Source organism: Eleutherodactylus coqui, chromosome 13 (assembly GCF_035609145.1).
Source record: "Eleutherodactylus coqui strain aEleCoq1 chromosome 13, aEleCoq1.hap1, whole genome shotgun sequence".
Classification (NCBI taxonomy): Eukaryota; Metazoa; Chordata; class Amphibia; order Anura; family Eleutherodactylidae; genus Eleutherodactylus; species Eleutherodactylus coqui.
Window position 1 is genome coordinate 41,916,299 of NC_089849.1, and position 20,239 is coordinate 41,936,537.

The window sequence follows — 20,239 nt, forward strand, 5'->3', positions numbered from 1 at the left end:
TCTCTGGCGTGTCTTCTTTTCAAGTCTGGCACTCGTCTTCAGTCTTCTGCCAGCTTTTCCTGGATTGGAGGATCAAAATCCCCGCCTCCAAGAAGGGCTGGCTCTAATTGCTTAACGAGCGTCATGGCTCAGCCAATCGGAGCCAGTGATCAATGAACAAATCACAGCCATTCAATGAATGGCTGGGATTGGTTCCTTAAGGGCTGGCTCTGATTGGCTGATTTCACATGAGATGTTTTGTAGCCTGAAAGAACCCATTGGAAACCATGAGCTTCACATACATGTGTTTTGTAGCGATGTCGCATCGCTACAAAATCTCGCGATTTTGTAGCCCGTGTGAAAGAGGCCTAAGTATAACTATTCTGGCCATCTGTATGATAGTAATGCATGCAAAAATTACACAAGCCACAGGAGAAGCAGATAAAAAAAGTTGTGGAAAATTATATTTTTGATCAATCTATTTTATTTTCAAAATAGACAAAGTTAAATACAATCACATCTGGAGTAAATAGATCGGATCTGCTGCTCATACACAACACTTAGTGCTTTTTGTTTCCCTCACTGTTGGGTACGGTTGACGTGGCTTGGGAGGGATTTATAGTGTGCACAGGAAACTATTTGATTATGGTTGATGTAATTCTGTTTCTGAGAATAGAAGACTGAAAAAAGAGCTACTTAATGTGATCTCAGTCTAATGCGTGCGGAGAGGAGGATGGTGGCTGATAATATGGTGCTCATGGAAGAGAGTGGTTGATAACTTGGTACCCAGGATGGGTGGATGGTAATCTTTTGCCCATGAGGAGGAGGTGAAAGACGCCTCATAACGTGTTATCCAAGGAGTGTAATGAAAGAGTGGACTTGAGCAAAAGAGGGAGGGTGGCTTATAACTTGTTGCCCCTATGGAAGGGAGTGAAGATGGATTGAAACCTGGTGTCCATAAAAAAATGGTTGCCAATTTACTCTTTTTTGCCCTTTTGTACCACCATAATTAAAGCAACCCTCTGGTTTGGGGACAAAATTCTGTCCCGGAGAAGTGGGTATATTACCTGCAGTTGTTCTTCCAAGCTGCTCCTCCAACCCACCAGTTCTGGGCTCAGTTTTCAAATGTCAAAGATGGTTACAGCCATTTTTTAACTTCCTAATCCACACTGTGCACTGCTCTCTGATTAGCCAGTGCTGATCACCTGATCAGCTGTGGCCAATCAGAGCAGGTATAGTTCATTGGTAATCTAATACTACCAATGCACTGTGGGGATTAGGAAGTCTGAAGACTGCATTGGTCATTTTGGAAAGCCAAAAGCAGGATCTGGAACTGGTAGATCACTGGGACGGTAGAGAAGAACTGTAGGTAATATACCCTCCTCCCCTTCTAGTATCGGGACTGAATTTTCTCATGAAACCAGAGGGGTTGATCTAAATAATTGACCTTGCCAGGACATTTCTCCAGTGTCGTCATCCACAGAATGATGGGCATCCATGAGGGCATGAAGGGCACTGTGTTAAGAGTGCAATGGGTAAGGATCAGATCCCCTTACCAGCCATGAACAGAGGCCAACTGTACATGGATATTTTAAACATCAATAGCCTCAAATCTAAGGAATGACTCCTATAACTCTCTGACATGGTATCTGGCCACCTAGCAAAGTCTGACAAGGTTCTCGTGCAAGTGGTGGATTCACAACTGCACGGTATCTAAAGCCCCGTACGATGGGCTCAGCCACTATCAATTGTCATTGTCTTGTCATCCTTAATCTCTATAGTTTGGGTTAGATTAAAAAAAACATTCTTTCCATTATTAGAGCAGCTGTCCTGCTCTATTCATATGCTACTCACTGGCCACCGCTCAAGGTCAATGTGACCTTCACAATTTTCCTCCGTAAGATAAACAAGCTCAGCACCATTAATCCTTATGTCTGATTCCATGCCAATATGCAATCTGAGAAAGGTATTTTAAAGCATGTACCCGCTCCGTTGGCACCATCCTGCATCTTGCTTCTGTTGGAGGCATAAAAAGCTGCTTAATCCACTCCTAACTAATTCGGTAGGAACCCGTGTCCTGCTTCTTTACTGAATGTCAGACTTGTTTTCTAGCCCTATTTAGCAAATGCCTGGTACTCTGACCATGGATGGTATATTCTTGGGAGCATTTACTGTATAGCTGTGTGCCCAGTGTTGCCCGCTGTAAGGTTGGCATGCACAGTAAACATTCAAAATGCAACAGCCACAATGATTTCATGAGCAATAACCAATCAGAATAGCAGATGTCCGTGCAAATGATTTTCCAACATGTTGGAGAGACATTTTGGCAGATGCTCATTAGTAACAGGTGGCACCACTGCATAAAGCATTACTGGAAGCTGATATTGCATCTGTGGGATGGCCAAGCCAATGTAAGCCTGCAATAGCTATCACCAAAATGGAGCTATTATGGTCCTGTTATGTAGCAGGGGCATTCAAGGGGTGGTTAGAAAAAGGTGTTTTTTTGTTTCGGATGAGCGTATTACGGGCACATTTATACACCCCTAATACAGACGAGTGTCTCTGTTCACACAGCATCATAGATTCCTATGATCCTGTGAGTTCGGGGCAGAAGACCTGCAGTCAGACCATATTGCGGGCGCATAAACATGCCCATAATATGTTTGTCTGAAACTGGCCATTGTCCAAGAACAGCACTATTCTTGTCCATAGTCTGTATCTGGAATTGTACCTCAGCCCCATTCACTTAAATGGGAAGGAGTTGCAATACTAGACACTACCTAGGACGACAGAGACGCTGTTTCTAGAAATGAGCAGATCCTCCCCCACCCCTTTTTTTTTTTTTTTAAACCAAACTCCAGACCACTCCTTTTTATTCTTCCATGGTAATAGGAGTCTGCACGCTACTTATCAATCCTCAAGGCGGTAGTCCCATCATGGCCAAGATATCAATATGTCTCTGTACGCAGGGTGTTTGGAGTACAGAAACAGCTGAGTTGGGTGTCTTATGCTGCCCCCACAACCCATCCAGAGGGGTCAATTCTAAAGATAGATGTGGAAGTGGGATTCACATCTAATATACTTTTTCAGCATATCCTGTAGTTATGCTATATAAAAGTCTGAGATGGTGATACTCATTTAATACTACAGGCAGTAACAAGTATTGCTGCATGCTACAGGGCTGTATAGCGGAAGTTGGAAAAATGATGCCCCCTTTTCTTTGATATCACTTCCTTTTCTGCTGCTATTGGCTGAAGCTGCACATTACAGACTTCCTTCCTGGCCTGCCCCCCTGCACAGAATACTGGTAATGATGGGAGATCTCGGCTCCATTTGAGATGGTCTCTCCTGCCTTGGAATCAGAAAGTAGGAATATTAGGATAGTAAATGAGCCAAATCAACCCTCTCCTCATCTCAACTGCCTGGACCCCGGTGCGTGTAATATGGGGATCGGCTGCATCCATAGCAAAATTTATAAGTATCACCAGAGGCGTAACTTGAAGCTCCTGGCCCCAATGCAAAACCTGTAACAGGGCCCCCAAGTATAATGCATTATTCATAGTACTGGGCTCCCTATATGGAGAAGAGAGGCCTTATGGGCCCCCTAAGGCTCTTGGGCCCGGGTGCAACCGCCTCCCCTGCATCCTCTATAGTTACGCGCCTGAGTATCACTCTCGGCTGCGTGCACTGCTTGTTTTTTATTAAAGTTAGGGCTTATTCACACGGGCTAGAATCTCGCGTGAATTTTGCGCGTCACGCGACGCACAAAACGTGCATGAATATGAACTCCATTCTTTTGAAGGGACTTATTCACATGAGTGACGTCTGCGAGGATAAAAACCACAGCATGTTCTATCTTTTGGCGTTCCCGCTGAACGCCTCGCCCGTTGTTTTCAATAGGATCTTTAAAGGAATCACATGACCCTTGCATGCCGTACGATGTGCATGAAAGTGCGATGTGATGTTTCCCATTGAAAACCATGGGAAGTCCCTGCGACCCTCTGATGCGTGTGAAACATTCGCCTGAGAAAGTGGAAAACTGCACATTGGCAAGCACGGTATTGGGTCATGTTTCTCAGCTCGATCTTGCCCGTGTAAATGTCGCCTTAAAGAGGTTTCCAGGACATTAAGGATAAAAAAATCTACGTGATTAAAATTATGTGAAATGAGGGAAATACTCGCCTATTCCGGCAGCTCTCCATCCAACGCTGGAGCCTCGTTGGCCGCCGTACTGAACCCAGAAGAAGCAGCGGGCGATCACGAGCCATTCATCGTGCACATGACTTGTTCAGCCACTCACAGGCTTCAGCATCGATTCGTTCATGGCTGCTAAAGCCTGTGATTGGCTGAACAGTCACGTGCTCAATGATTGGCTCGTGACCTACCGCTGCTTCTCCGGGTTCCGAGTGGCGATGAGCGGGGCTGTTGGAATAGGTGAGTATTCATTTTTCTTTATTTTAAGGCTGTATAACCTTTTTTTTTCATGTCTCGGAAAACCCCTTTAACATTCTGTTGTTTGCTTCTTGAAATGATCATTCAAATGTAAGGAAGAGATAAGCACTGAGGAAATAGGTAATACACCTGTAATTAATGCTGGAGAGGAGAAAATCTAAAAGTGTACTATTATGGTCTGACTCTCATATAAACCTAGACTGTTATGCAGTTCCATTCCTCCAGCTGCTCCTCTTACTGTGTCAGTCTTTACTGTCATTTTGAATTCCATTCATTAACCAGGAAGATAAAAATGACTATGTATGGGTTTTCTAGGATAGCTCTGCAATGTTCCCTGTATACAATTGACTATAACAGCAAGATCCTGATCGCTTCCTGCTCCATCGCCCAGTGCCTTCTCTGTCATGCAGGCAGTGTGTTTATGTCATCATGCTGCCTGCATCGTTCTACTCTATCCTGTCCAGAAGAAGCCAAAGCAAAAGATAGATGACACCGTGGCAGCATAATGAAGGTGAGATTATTATGTTTTATTTTATTGCCAGGGACATAGTTGGGCTTTACTAATTGCTCAGGAGGCACAGCTGGGCATATAAATGATTTAGGAGGTACAGTGGGGTGTATACATGACTCAGGGGGCACAGCAGGGTCTATACATAGCCAAGGTAGCACAGCAGGGCCTATAAATAACCTAGGAGACTAAAAATGACTCAGGAGACAATGGGGTGTGACATGACTCAGGGGGCACAGCAGGGCCTATACATAACTAAAGTGGCATAATGGGGCCTAGAAATGACTCAAGAGGCACAGAGAGACCTCTAAATTACTTGGGGGCAAAGTGAGGTATATAACTCAGGAGGAACACTGGAATCTGTACATAAGTGAGGGGCCACAGAAAAGTCTGTAAAGGATTCAGGAGGCACAGCAAGGTCTATATATGACTTAGAGGGCACAGCAGGGCCTTTACATGGTTACAGGGCACAGTGTGGCCTGTAAATGACTCAGGAGGGACAGTGGAGTCTATAATTGACTTTGGGCACAGTGGGGCCTATAAATGACTGAGGAGGCACAGCAATGCCTATACATGACTCAGAAGATGCAGTGTGGCCTTTAAATGACTCCAGGGAACTCAGGCGGCCCACTGTAAGTCTGTTGCCCAAGGGCCCACCTAAACCTGGAGCCCATCCTGCCACTCCCCATCAAATGAGAGGCAGATACAGAAAAAGTACCATACACAGAAACTTCTCTTTTCCACCTTAAGAAAGTGCTCAAATGTCACAAGCGGTAAAGCAACATTACTCAAATTTGCATGACGCTGCTTTACTACATGCAACATTTTCTTCCGGTGGAAAGGTCGAGTTTTTTCTATGGTACTTATTGTGTATCTTCTTACATCATCTGGCATGGAGCAGTATGGTGCGACTCCTGTATTTTAAATAAAAGTGTTTGAAGAGGACTCCATAAGAGAAAATTCTCACAATCTGTATGTCCCATTGGGACATATGGACATCATAGAGGGCTTCCTGCACTTTGGACACCACCCATGGGCCAGAACAAGTGATCACTGTGCCAGCTTCCAATTAAGAAGTGGTTATCTACATATGGCCAGGTTTTCACATTTTATTTAAAGGGGCCATCAGAACTTAACAGTTGCCTGTATACCCAACTGCTGGTACACCACCACTCATGAAAATGAAGGAAGCTGAGTAGAAGAACCTGCACAGCAGCTGGATTTGAGTGCAGGGAAAATTGTAGGTGCCACAGCACTGTGGATCTCCATATTGTAGCAACCAGTAAGGGTCCCAACTTTGTGGCCCCCTACTGATCAGCAAATGATAGCATACCCTAGTGATACACCACCACTTGCTTAGTTCAACCAGTTTAGTCATTTTTCCATATCTCTGAGAAAGCTGTGTAGCATTCATTATGGCGACCATTTCAGGTCCCTTTGGTTTTATCACTCAGCTTTCCTAGGTGCTTAACACTAGAGCAGGGAAGACCAACTCCAGGTTGCCATGTCAGTTCTCCCCAATCTTTCCCAGAGTGGCTTACATAGAAGAATCTAGCATTACAGCAGAGGATGACCCCTTTAAATGTGTTAATTAAATCATCTGTGTGCGTCCATGTTGACGAATCGTTCTATCTCAAGGATGAGAACCACAACCTTTCATGAGGATGAGAGAAGTTGGCGTGTATGGCAGATGATGGGGTCAATAGTGACATGAGGTCTATAGAGAATGCAGACAATAGGTAATAGACGGAAGCTGATAATGGCTCTAATATCACTGAGTGAGGTTGTCCAAGAAACTTTCTTCATCCACTTCGCTGCACTCTTCTTCCTTTTCTCCACCATCTCCCACCTCCTGCCAGCCTGGGCTCACCAGGACAGCGGTGCCAGGCTCTGCACTCTCCTTCTCAACGCTTTCCAAGGTCTCAGGGGGATAAAACCGTCTGGCAATAGATACAAACTCTGTTCCCATGTCAAGAAGGATGAGCCGGTCCTGAAACACATCACGTCCCAGAGTTATAAATAAATGGTGTCACCTTCATGCATGCATCAGGGATGGGACAGGAGAACGCCATAGTGTCACGTTCTCCATAGCAAAAACGGTAAGGACTAAATCATCTCCGTCATCCTAACAAACAGTTCTGTGGAATGGAATACCCTGGAGCTGATATTTAGCACCTGTAATTAGAGTCTATTCTGTCACCACTTGCAGCAAATCATGCAATCCAGAACATTGTGTGACAAGCCTGAGGGGTGGTGGAGCTTTCCATGCAGACCATCAATTCATCTTCTCCTGTGCTGCATACATTTACCATTCAGTTATGGATATTCTGTTACTGTACATGCTGTCCACAGACCATGGCCAGGACAGGAATGTTATTTTTAAGATTAGAGCTAGGGTCTGATGTTGTCCCCATCGCAGTGCTAGAGATATTTGATGAGGTACTACGCCAATCTTGCATGAATTCTAATCAATAGGAACTGGTAGGAGAAATACATCGTCGATATAACGTGTACTAATTGAATATGGGGGTTACTAATGTTCTCTTGACACAATGTGCTTCTTTCTGCACAATATTTTGGTAGTACTATTGGATGAGCCTGATTCAAAATCTATAGCAGGAACACAGCTACACAGGGTCATATATAATAAAAGTGTGTTCTTATGTGGAGTAGGAGTTTTTGGGCTCTCTCAGACACCAGGGCTCCAGTATGATGTCTACCTCTACACCCCCTATAGATATACCTCCATATGGGTGGACACATAACATTCTCTCTCTGCGGATCTTACTTTACAGTAAACTGCATGAGGGGTTAGAGATGTGGAGTGCTATAGAGGTAGGGAGGACGTGGCTTGAGGCTGATAAAACATCACATATTATATTGATTTAGCATGGCTTTACACGGTACAGCTAACATCTGAAGATCACGATAAGGAGCAAATGCAAACAATAGTCGTTACTTGTAATAACAGACACCAACTGGGTGATGAGCGATAATTCAGTAGTCGCTAGTCATTTTGTTTCAGCTCATCTAAAAAATAGTCACTGGTTGGTCTAAAATCTCTCCTTTCTTCTGCCTCTTTCCTATCGCTCTTCTCTCCTTTCTCTCTCTTCTGTCTCCCTATTTCTTCTCTCCTTTCTCAGTCTTTTTTTTCTTCTCTCCTCTCCCTCTCCCTCTCCCTATCCCCTTCTCTCCTTTCTCTTCTCTCTTCTTTCTCTCTCTCCTCTCCTTTCTCTCTCCTTGTCCCCCTTCTCTCATCTTTTTCATTCTTTTGTCTCCTCTCTTCTTTTTCTCTCTTCTGTCTTTTCTCTCCTCCCTCTTTTCCCTCACCTCTCTTCTTTCTCCATCTCCTCCCTTCTTTTTCTCTCCCTTCTTTCTCCATCTCCTCTCTTCTTTTTCTATCTCTTCATTCTCTTCTGTCTTCTCTCCTTCTCCTCTCCTCTCCATTTTCCTTCTCTTTTCTCTCATCTTGCATTTCTCTCCCCTCTGCTTTCTCTCTTTTCTCTCCTCTCATCTCCGCTCTTCTGTCTTCTCTCCTTCTCATCTCCATTTTCCTTCTTTTTTCTCTCCCCTCTGCTTTCTCTCTTTTCTCTCCTCTCATCTCATCTCTTTCCTCTCTTCCATCTCCGCTCTTCTGTCTTCTCTTTCTCCTCTCTCTTCTTTTTCTCTCTCTTTCTCTCATATTTCTCTCTTCCCTCTTTTCTCTCCGATTTCTCTTCTCTCATCTCTTTCATACCTTTTTTATCCCCTCTCCACCCTCTCTTGTTTTTTAGTGTAAATTATGGAACTCATGCAGAACCCCTTTGATAAGGGTTGGGTTGTATTCAGGAGGGAAAGGAGTTTTAGAGAAAGCTGGCTTAGAACTATGAAAGAGCTGCAAAAGGAAGAACTTCCTTAAGAAAGTACTTCAGGGAGATTTATATTGTGGCGCACAAACTTTTCAGCCATAAGCCACACCCATTTCTGCAGACCACACCCCTGTCCATAGCTCCGCCTCACCCTAGCTAGCTATTCAAAACAGATAAGCACATAAAGAAAGATAAAGTGAGAAGAGGTTAGAAATGCCGCCCCCCTCCCCATGAACACATACACATATTGGAGATTATGGAAGTATTTGAGAGTTGACAGCTTCTCCAGGAACCTCCAAGATGTTTTTTGGAAGAGTTAGCAAGCATGCCAGACGTCTAGTTGTGTTTGCTACAATAGTGGAGGGTCAGTGGGAGTAGGTGGACTTGCTTCCAGTTCTTGGATTTGAATGTTATGTGCTAGGAGCATTATATATAAGGAGTTATTAAAGGGGATGTACAGGATTATAAAAACATGGCTGTCTCCAGAAACTCATCTGCACTTGTCCATGGGTTGTGTTTTGTATTGCAACTTTGCTCCATTTAATTTAATGGGACTCAGCTGCAATACCATATACAGCCTGTGGACAAGTGTGGTGCCGTTTTTGCGAAAAAAAATGGAACCATGTTTTTCTCATCCCAGAGAATGCTTTTAATGGTAAATACAGACATTATACATCTACATGAATAAAGAAAGGTCTTCCTCCTGACTCACCAGAACAAATAGGTATCTCTCAGGAGGTGCGAGGCCGGGCTGCTCAAATATGCTGGTCTCCTCGGATAGCAGGCTGAGCAGGCGACGAGCCTCTGTGGGGTTCCGCATACTATTGTAGGAGGTGTTCGAGGTCACAGAGAGCAACGAATCTGCTTCACTATAAAAACCTAAGGATTGCGGAGAGAAGCGGAAGTGAGACCGGGCAAAATAAGGAAGGAACCTGGGCCAGGTGAAGGAATCATCATAACGAGCAGTATGGACCTAAAAGGATGATTCTACTGGATATTAGATGCATGATACACCAATATTTCTGCTTTTGCATACGTACAGTGAATGAACTCAAAGAGGTTATCTGGTTTACAAAACCAACTCTGAAATATCCTGTTAAGGAATTCTGTGTCAGGCCCTATTCACACGGGCAACTGCGATGTCCGTGAAAATCTGACCTACATGGCACTCCATTTATCTGCGACTGCGATGCATTTTGGCATTAAAAACACATCGTATCGCTGTACAGTGTTTTTCATGCACATGAAAAAAAAAAAAAAAGATCGCTTATGCTTCAAATAGTTAAAATGGGGGGAAAAAAAGCGTGATGTGATTTTTTTTTTTTCACGCTCCCATACAAAATAACCGGTGATTCTTGAAAACGGATCACCCAAAAATAGGTCAGGTTGCATTCTTTTTAGATCTCGGACATTCGGTCTGAGAAAAAGAAAAAGAAAACAAAACAATTAAAAAATTGCTCATGTAAATTAACCCATTGAGAGAATGGCTTCTTTTCACATGTGAGTTCTGTCCTTCTCACAATCGGACAAAACTAACATGTGAAAATCGTTTGTGTGAATGCACCCTCAAAGGGGTTGTCCGGATAAGAATCCACTTTTTAAGTTTAGAGCCAAATCACTTAAAACAAAGCCAACCGGTACTTACCTGTCCTCGGTGATGCAGCTCAACGATTCTCCCAGTCTGTGTTGACAGTGGCAATCAGGTGACCAGTGTCTACCAATCAGAGGCCACAACATCACAGTTTGGAACTCCTGGCATCATGGTGCCAAGGATGTAACTGTTGATGCCAGGAGAACAGGCGGTGAAGCTGCCACCTCTGATTGGTAGACAAAGGTCACCTGACTTCCGCGGTCAACAGAGACCGGGAGAATTGAGACCACATTATTAGATCTTCGAGGCTATTTTATTGTTTTAAGTGAATTGGTTCTAAATTTACAAAGTGAATTTCTAAACGCACAACCCTTTTAATAAAGGAGAATCCCTGAGCGGCTATGAAAAATTGTCGCTTACTCTGGAGGACCTGGCATGGACAGCCCATGGATTTCTATAGGCAATATGTAATGCTTTATTTCCCCTGTGGAGGCACTGCAGGGAAATTTCAAAATTGCCTTTAGATTCACAGCTTAACCTCCGTGAAATCGCCAGTAAACATGAACTCACCTAGATTTTCCAGAAGCACCTTCCAACGATCCTTAACATCTCTACGTATTTGTCTGTGGGCGCTGATATCAAAACTCAGCCGGCGGTAACCCTGAGCGAGAGACAAAAAGTCACATCATGCATCTCAAGTATGGATACAACACCATCCATCTCAATCTGACTTCTTCAGCATTCTAGCCATTGCTGACTTTAAAGCTCATGTAACATCTGAGTCTTACATCTATTCTTAGATTCTCTAATCCTTCACCACATTTCCATTGATTTATACGTTGACCTCAACATTCGCCGAGCGTCCTAAATGTCCAATTATATTCAGTTATCAACCCAAAACTGACAATTCACATGTGACTGGAAGCCTTGTCCTCCCCAATCCTCGTCAGCAAAGTCTTCATTGTGAAATTAGACTTAAAAGGAATCTTATCAGCTTGAATAAGCTGCCCAAACTGCAGGCAGCACGTTATAGAGCAGGAGGAGCTGAGCAGCGATCAGTCCATTCTTGAAGTTGAATTGTTGAAAGCAGAAAAAAACTAACAAAGTGTAGGGTTTTGTTGGACAAGCGCCAAATTGTGATGGCTAGATTGCTTGGTCTTGGCATCTTCAAAGCCGCCAGTCTTGTGTGATGTTCCTGTTATGTAGAGGTTAGTACCAAAAGTGGTCCAAGGAAGGACAACTAGTTAAATAGTCAAAGTCCTGGGTGGGCAAGGTTCATTGATTCACATGGGCAGGCTGTCTGTTCTGGTCCGATTCCATGGAAAAGCTAATGTAGGACAAATTGCTGATAAAGTTACTTCTGATGATGATATAAAAGTTACAGATCACTCAGGACATCACAGCTGGTTGTGTAACCATAGATGATACAGATACTGGCATGGATATCAAACAACTGAAAGAAGCAATGCAAAACCGAAAAACATGGAGCGAGCTCGCCTTTAGGGTGGCCGTGGGTCGTGAACGACTAAACGGCTAACAACAACAACAGATGGCCAGTTAGAGGGCCCATGCTGACTGCTGTCCACTGCTAACTGTCTACAATGGGCATATGAGCATTAGAACTGGACCATAGAGCAATGGGAGAAGGTACCTGGTTTTATGAATCACATCTCTTACATCATCTGGATGTTGGGTTGTGTGTGCGCGTTACTTACCTGGGAAAGACAAGGCACCAGGATGCATTTGGGGAAGAAGACAAGCTGGCGGAGGCAGTGTGATGTTCTGGGCAATGTGCTGCCGGGAAACTTTGAGTCCTGACATTCGAGCAGATGTTACTTTCCCTCGTACCACCTACATAACTGTTATACAGGCCCAGTACCTTCCTTCGTGGCAGTGATATTCCCTAATGGTACTGCCCTCTTCCAGTAGGATAATGCTCCTTGCCACACTACAAAAACAGTTCAGGAAGGGTGTGAGATCCATGGCAAAGAGATCAAGGTGATGACTTGACCTTCAAATTCCCAGATCTCAGTCCATTCGAGCATCTCTAGAATGTGCTGGGAAACCAAGTCCAATCCATTAAGGCGACACAAAGCAATTTACAGGATCTACTGCTAATAGGGATTATGTAGGGAAAATATGGGAAACCAAAGAAAATGCACCTGTTATACAAACAATGAATTAGGTATGTCTATGCCGCTCTCATCTTGCTAGGTTGTACAATTCAGACGCAACACTCATCTGGGTGGGTCAAACAGATCTAATGGATCTTGCAATGGATCTGCTCAAAGACTTCAACCTTTTTTATTAAATAGTCACTTCATGCTATCATCTTGGTGACAGAAACCACAGGACACCTTCAGAGATCTTGTGAAGTCCATGCCTCCATGGGTCAGAGCCGTTTTGGGGGCACGTTGGGGCCTACACAACAATAAGGCAGGTGGTCATTTATTAATTACATTAAGGCTTTTCTCTAGCCACTGGTTTGCCATGTGTTACCCACAGCTGACTGGGTACTGTTGATACTTAGAGACTAGAAATACTATGGCCTCAACCCGAGTAAGGCTGCATTCACATGAACGTATATCGGCTTGGTTTTCACGCCGAGCCGATATACATTGTCCTCATCTGCGGGGGGGGGGGGGGGAGGGTGGAAGAGCCAGAAGCAGGAACTGAGCTCCCGCCCCCTCTCTGCTTCCTCTCCACCCCTCCGCACTATTTGCAATAAAAGGAGGCGGGGCTAAGTTACGAGAATTAGCCCCACCCCCATCCCGCCTCTCCCCATTGCAAATAGTGCAGAGGGGCGGAGAGGAGGCAGAGAGGGGGCAGGAGCTCAGAGCACTGCTCCTGGCTCTTCCATCCCCCCCCCCCCTGCAGATGAGGACGACGTATATCGGCTCGGCGTGAAAACCGAACCGATATACGTTCGTGTGAATGCAGCTTAAAATCTTCAACCAACAGTATTGCCCATTTTATTTGATGCTCATTAACATGTAATTGCCTCAGTGCCCATTCAGCTATTGATATTCCTCTTCTCCCCTCACTTACTGACCTCTGACCCCCTTCGTGTCCGTGATCTCTTCTGAAGTAGGTTGTATAATTCGCGGTCATCGTCTCTTTCAGTGTGAGACACATCTTGGGGCTCATTCCACAAATTAGCCTCTTCTGCTCTTCGACGCTTCACTTCCCGGTCAAAGTACAAGAGCGTATCACTGCAATATAGATAGGACTTCATGGCATTTGGAAACTTCCCCACTACGTCACACTGTCCATACGTATATCATGACATGAGTTATATATAGACTCAGATCGGTACGTCTTGTAGCAGCTGTATCATATAATCACCTCATTCATCGAATTGCTGCTCCGTCAACAGCAACAACTGCTAGTAGTACTCATTCTGTACATATACGAGGCTGGTTCTGAAACGAATACCTCCTACCTTATTAGCACGTGACGTCGGAAGCAGATGTTGGTGGTATGGCAATGGAGTTTGAACCTGCCTGCCAATATCTGGTAAATTTTTTTGCCATGTAACAGATAAAGCAAGTGGTATGTAATTGAATTCCTACATGTGGAAAGAATTGCACACGGCAACAAAATTTACCAAATATTGGCAAGAAGGTTCTAAATATATTGCCATACCGCCAACATCTACTTCTGGGGTTGTGTGCCAACATAAGACAAAAGGCGTTAGTGTTAGAGCACCCCACGTATTACAGGTTCTGGGGTCCTCATCAAATATTCGTGGCTCAAGTTCTTTTTCACCTCTCTTACTTGCCAACATTGTAGCACCTGAGACCACGTTACATTGCAGGTTAGAGCACTTTTGCTATGTATATAAGCCCAATGGGTATCTTCTATGTTGCATGTGTCCCTGCATTTTGCTGGCATTCTGTCCTATAATGTAAGTGAAGAAGTTCTACGACAATTTGTAGTAGCCGTGCTGCCGCATGGATGATGAAAAGGTCAATAATAGAGAAATAAACTTTTAACATTTCCGTGTTGCATGCTAGTGGCCACACAGTCCGGGCTGTCTCTGCTGCCCTAGTTCCCTCCATAACCCAGTGCCTCTCTGGCTGAGTGGCGTGGATGACATCTTCTAAGACTTAGGTCTAAGTCATCCAAGTCTTGTATATTCGCTGCCCGGTTGTAGACTGGCACATGTGCATAAAAATGATTTGAATCTTCCTGCAAAAAGGCCAAAGGATCTGCACATGCGCCAGTGTATGATGAATGCGTAAAATGTGGATAAACCTGTATATGATGTGGGAGACATCATTAATATCACTTAACCAACAAGGGGCAGGGTTATGGAGCCAACTGGAGCAGCAGAGGTGGTCCGGCCCGCTCACTGGACCCTTAGCATGCAGTATGGGAAATTCAGGTAGTATAACAAAAAAGAATTGGAAAGAGATCTACTTTAGTGTTCTGCAGCTGTAAGTGGTTTCACCTGCTTCGAACTGCTGACAGATATTCTTTAAGACCAGCAACACCCAAAGTGTTCTGGACGCAGTTATACGTCCATAATACAGAGGAGTGTCCCTGCCTGCTGCGGGTCCCTTGACTCGAACTCAGAGCATCACAGGACTCTACTTCTAAGGAAGTGTTATTTACATTGACGCGAAGTGTGAGACAACGCGCCAGGCGGTACCATGTGAGCTCCTGGGGGCCACCGTAGCTGAGGCTCTCCTACCCATGGCACCATATGGTGGATATTATGGGCTGTATACACTAGCACTCTATGGCAGTAATATATAGGCTGAAATTATGAGCCAACTATCAAGCAGAGGTGCCCGGCTTTGTTTATTGCTTAGGGCCCTATTTTCTATAAAGCTTTTCTTGAGTTATAGTGGGTTGTATTGCCCACCCTAATGCTCCAGTGTTGCCACTGCAAACAAACCTGTATACATATGGCCAGGGTCACACCTCCAGGAAACTCCAGACCGTCCGCACCCAACAGTTCCTCAAGACCCTACAGTCCTCCCTGTCCCCCACCTCTCTCCTCTCATGCCCCAACCTGGCTGCTGAACATTACTCCACCACTCTCAGATGTGCCCTGGATGAAGTGGCTCCCACATGACCAGAGACGTCCACCACGGACCATGACAACCCTGTCTCATGCCCCAAACACGCTTCATCCGGCGGTGCTCCAGATGTGCACGGTGGTGGCGTAAATCCAAAACAACCTGCAGATTTTATCCACTTCAAATTCATGCTTAAAACCTACAACCTCGCCCTCCACCATGCCAAACAAGTCTACTTCACCTCCCTCATCTTCTCATTATCCCACAACCCCAAACGAATCTTTGACACTTTCCACTCCCTGCTTAACCCCCTAAAAATATTCAACCTCTCTCTGACCTCTGACATCTTCCCTCCTCTTTCAAACATTCCATCATATCTCCACTTCTAAAGAAACCGACCCTCGACTGGACTGATCTATTGATGAATAGCTGTGCGCTGCCTGTGATTGGCTCAGCACTCAGCCAATCAGCACAGCCCTTTCCGGAGCCGGGGATTTTTAAATCCCTGCTTGCTGAAAGAGCTTCATAGAAGGGCTGGGGAGCCAGCCCGACCACGCGCCTGAGCGGCGGAAAAGTGAGTATATAAGTTTTTTTTATTTTTTCACCAGCTAGGGATGATTTTCAGGGATGGGTTTATATTTCAAGCCCTTCCCTGAAAATCATCACTGCGGGGGTTACCTACAACCCACTGCTTTCAACGGGGCCGCAGCAGCGCCGACCCTATTGAAAGCAATGGGATAGCATCCTGGACTTCTGCCACAGCCGTAACAGAAGTCGGCAATATACTCCCTATGCTTTCAATGAGGCTGGCGCTGCTGTTGCCGGCTCCATTGAAAGCATTTAGCGATATCGCAGGGTTTTCTTTGCGCTGCGAGGCTTGTGTTTTCACTCGCTCTCGCAGCGCAAGAAAAAAAAAATGCTAGTGGGTAGGCACCTTCAAACTTAACCTCTCAAAAACTGACCTCCTTGTCTTTCTGCCCTCAACCAGTCGACCTCCCCCCAAGATCTCCAAGTCAGTAGCTGGCACCACCATGTCCCCCAAACACCACGCCCACTGCCTTGGAGTAACACTGGACTTGGATTTCTCCTTCACCACCAACATCCAATCTCATGCCACCTGCACCTTAGGAACATTGCAAAAATCTACTCATTCCTCACTACAGACATGCTAAAGACACTCGTTGTCACCCTTATCCATTCCCGCCTTGTTTACTGTAACTCACTTATTGGACTTTCCCGCACCAGACTCTCCCATCTCCAATCCAGCCGTTTCTCAGATGCCTGCGCACTATGCTAGCCACTGCACTGGCTGCCCATACACTACAGAATTCAATTTAAACTCATCACCCTCACGCACACAGCTCTCCATGGCTCCGCACCACCATACATCACCCTGAACGCTTCGCTCTGCCAACAATATATGGGACAATCCGGATATCCGGACAATCTCTGATGCACAGAATTTCAGACATGGCTTGAAGACTCACCTCTTCAAGAAGCATAACAACTCCCCTGATCCAGTCCCCACCCTCAAATTATGCCCATCATGTATATTTCCTGCCCCCATACCTCCTGTACCACCCCACCCTGTCCCGATGGAAGTCCCCGAGCATTGAATGTGCTGCGGAATAAGTTGGTGCTATATAAATAAAGATTACTACTATTAGTTGGCCGCCAGCTTGCTGGGGGGTAAATCAGGTGGATGTAGGCTGGAATTGATGCCTCCGCTTAGGTCTACCCATCCAGATGATCTTTTTCCTCCATGTAGCAGCATGTTGTGGAGCTGCATGAATAGTCCTTCTCTGGCTCTGTTTTCTCCTCTCTGATGTTCTGAAACGCTACTGTCAGCCCATCGCCACCAATGCAACACGATCACTTAGTTCTTCTACTGCATTTTTGTTATGAGCTTGGTTCTGGTACAGTATTGATGTACTGAGCTGCTCTGAGGCTGTATATATGTTATGAATTTGGCTCTGGTGCTGCATTTATGGTATGAGCTTGGTTCTGGTACAGTATTCCTTGATCTGTTCTTGTGTGACTATGCTGCTATCTTGCCGCTTTCTGCACAAGCAGAATATAAGAATATAGGCGACTGCTTATCAGTGCAATATAGATCTTTTGTAATTGAGGAACGGGGGTGGGGTGGGGGTGGGCAGACAAAATTCCACACAGAATTGCGCCAAAAAACACCAAAATTGGCAATCTGTAGTGGAGTTTGTACTCTCGATGGACACAATGTTGTCAGCTCTGGGTCTTTAATTTTCCACCATACCAGAAACTCGTCCTATTATGCAAGCATCCTACATTTCGGGTGGACACAATTTCTCACGCGCCTCTTTACTGCATGATGAAGTTATATAAACCTCCATCAATTGATCCAGTGCCACACCATGACACACATTCACTTCAATAAGATCCTTAGTTAGAACCCACTGAAAACATGTGGAAAAGGAGATGCAATTCACCAACAGAAAAAAGAAACAGCGCCACGTTTGGTTGTGTCTGGTAATACAGCTCAGCCTCAAACACTTTAATAGGGATCAGCTGCAATACCAGATACAGCCTGCAGTCCATAACGGCGCTATTTATGAACAATGAGCCCTGTTTTTCTAATCCTGAACAACCCATCTATAGGCGGGAAAGTAAAGGTAAATACCTGATGCTATATTCTACACATAGGTGACATTTCATTGAACATCCTGGCAGCTTTCCTAGTATGTATTATATTGCGCTGTAAGAGAAAGGCTGCCTGTGAAGAGAAAGGCTGGTACACTACTGAGACCTGTAGTGTACCAGCAACTACGGAGCTAGGAGTTCATGTGATATTGGCATTGTATATGGGATCAGAAGCGAATACAGACATATGGCTACAGGTAGACATTATATAAGACTGGTGATGCAATAATAGGTTACCTGATTAAAGGGCTCTTCTCTGGTGCCTCCTCACGACAGCAGCAGCACAAGAAGCGATAGAAGCTCCTACGCTCTGCCATGCTGGGGGTCAGTACTGCAAGGCATGGGAGTGGTGGGACGGGGGTCTTATCATGGGTGGTGTTAATATACAAAAATATCACTGTAATTGGAATGAAAGAACAAGAGAGTCACATGGGCATCAGCACTACAAGGAGCCTCCAGCTAAGGAGCGTGATAAGTAGGGGCTGGTAATGAAGACACCTCCTGTCCTCGCCCTGTACGGGGATGGGATGCAGAGGAATATTTAGTGTGGGGCACTGCAGAGAGGAGTAATTCTGTAGGGTTAAGGGTCAAAAAACTTCATCCTTGGAATCTCTAACTTCTACTGGAAGTTCAACTGTGCTGCAGTTCCACAGAGCTGGGCATAGACAATGCATAGACGGTGTCCTAAAAAAATGCCTTTTAGGGAATAACATCTATAGAACATAAGCATGCCATCTCTTGCGTCAATCAGAAGTGAAGTTCCTTTAAAGTAGGGGTACACAACCTGCAAATCGGTGGCTACATACCACCCGCAACACTATTGTGGTTAGCCCCCAACCATCAGGGTGCAGACATGATTTGCTATGGCACTTCTGATGCAGAGACATAGTACCATCATTAGATGCTAGCTCTATTCTCTCCTGCCTGTACCGATCATAGATATCAGTTGAAGCCTTGGAAGATACAAGTAAGTGGCCTCGGTTGGTTACGTATACCTATTCTCCAAGTGGAGCTGTAAGACGTGGAGCACTGCTAGCGCTACTGCTGGAAGTTGGGGCTACATGCGGCTGGCACTTCATACAACATGAGCATGCCACTGTAACCACTCAGAAGTGAAGTTTCTTTAGACTGGAGGTGAACAACCCACAACTGGGGGCTGTATACAACCTGCAATACCATTGTGGTGGGCTCCCAACCATCAGGGCACAGACATGCTCCTCTGTGCCCCCTTCTGATGCAGAGAAGAGTACCATGATTAGATGCCAGCTTTATTCTCCAGCTGCTCTGATCATAGCTATCAGTTCACGTTTTGGAAGACATACGTATAAGCGCCCTCAGTTGGATACTCACATTTTTTTTTTTTGCTTGTCCAAGAGAAGAGCTGCAAGCTGTGGTGCGCTGCTGGCACTACCGTGGGGGGGGGGGGGGGGGGGGAGGTGAGGGCTACATGTGGATGGCACAGTTATATACGTCATTGTGTGACTGGCACCGTGCGGATGTAGGAATTCCATTTTATGCAACGTAAATGAGCAATCCGGGCTAAACTAGTCTTGTTTTATGCTGAATGCAAGCCTGAGCGGGCAGTGCATGACTAATGTTCTCTTCAGGAGTCAAGAGGGTTGTCGAGTCTCTTTAAGGAGAGCACCTGAAAAGTGTATAGAGACACCTAGGTGGTGAGTGGGTAAGGGGATGGCCTAGTCTCAGCACCCAAAAGGGAAAGTGAGTGAGGAGACTTATAAGGCCATGCTAGCTCCTCTGGGTAATTTATGCAAATAAGGAAGATGGAAAAAATTGCTCTGCAGCGCCACCTATTGGTATTTTTCCATCTTTCTTATTTGCATAATGTTCTCTTAGTCATGCACTGCCCCCGTGCTAAGTATAACACTTCTCATGCGGTAGACTCAGAGTGAACATTTAAAGGGTCTAACCCCTGTTGAGATATTTTTTGCACATCCCATGGTTGGAACTTTGGAGAAAAGTCAAGCTTTATGGGAGTTGTGAAACACTTGGCTGTTCGTATTCATGGATACCCTAGCTGTTTTGGTACCAGTTGTAAATCTAGTTTTTATTTTGACTCTTGGAAATGGTACAGTCTGACAATGTGGACATCCGCTCAGAAAAAGTTGTGCACCCCTGCTTTGAGGTGCCAATTAGACTA

At 45.1% G+C, this 20,239-nt stretch overlaps 1 protein-coding gene across 1 annotated transcript; it reads right to left on the bottom strand.

Annotated features, from left to right (window-relative positions):
• Window positions 1-454: 454 nt before the first annotated feature.
• LOC136587504 (melanoregulin-like) lies at window positions 455-18,442 on the bottom strand. Its single transcript, XM_066586110.1, has 5 exons — window positions 18,319-18,442; window positions 13,431-13,590; window positions 10,949-11,039; window positions 9,500-9,666; window positions 455-6,929 (listed from the first exon to the last, which is right to left on the bottom strand). Exons 1-5 carry the CDS (start codon window positions 18,396-18,398, stop codon window positions 6,711-6,713), a joined length of 717 nt encoding a protein of 238 aa, XP_066442207.1. The 5' UTR covers window positions 18,399-18,442; the 3' UTR covers window positions 455-6,710.
• Window positions 18,443-20,239: the final 1,797 nt, after the last annotated feature.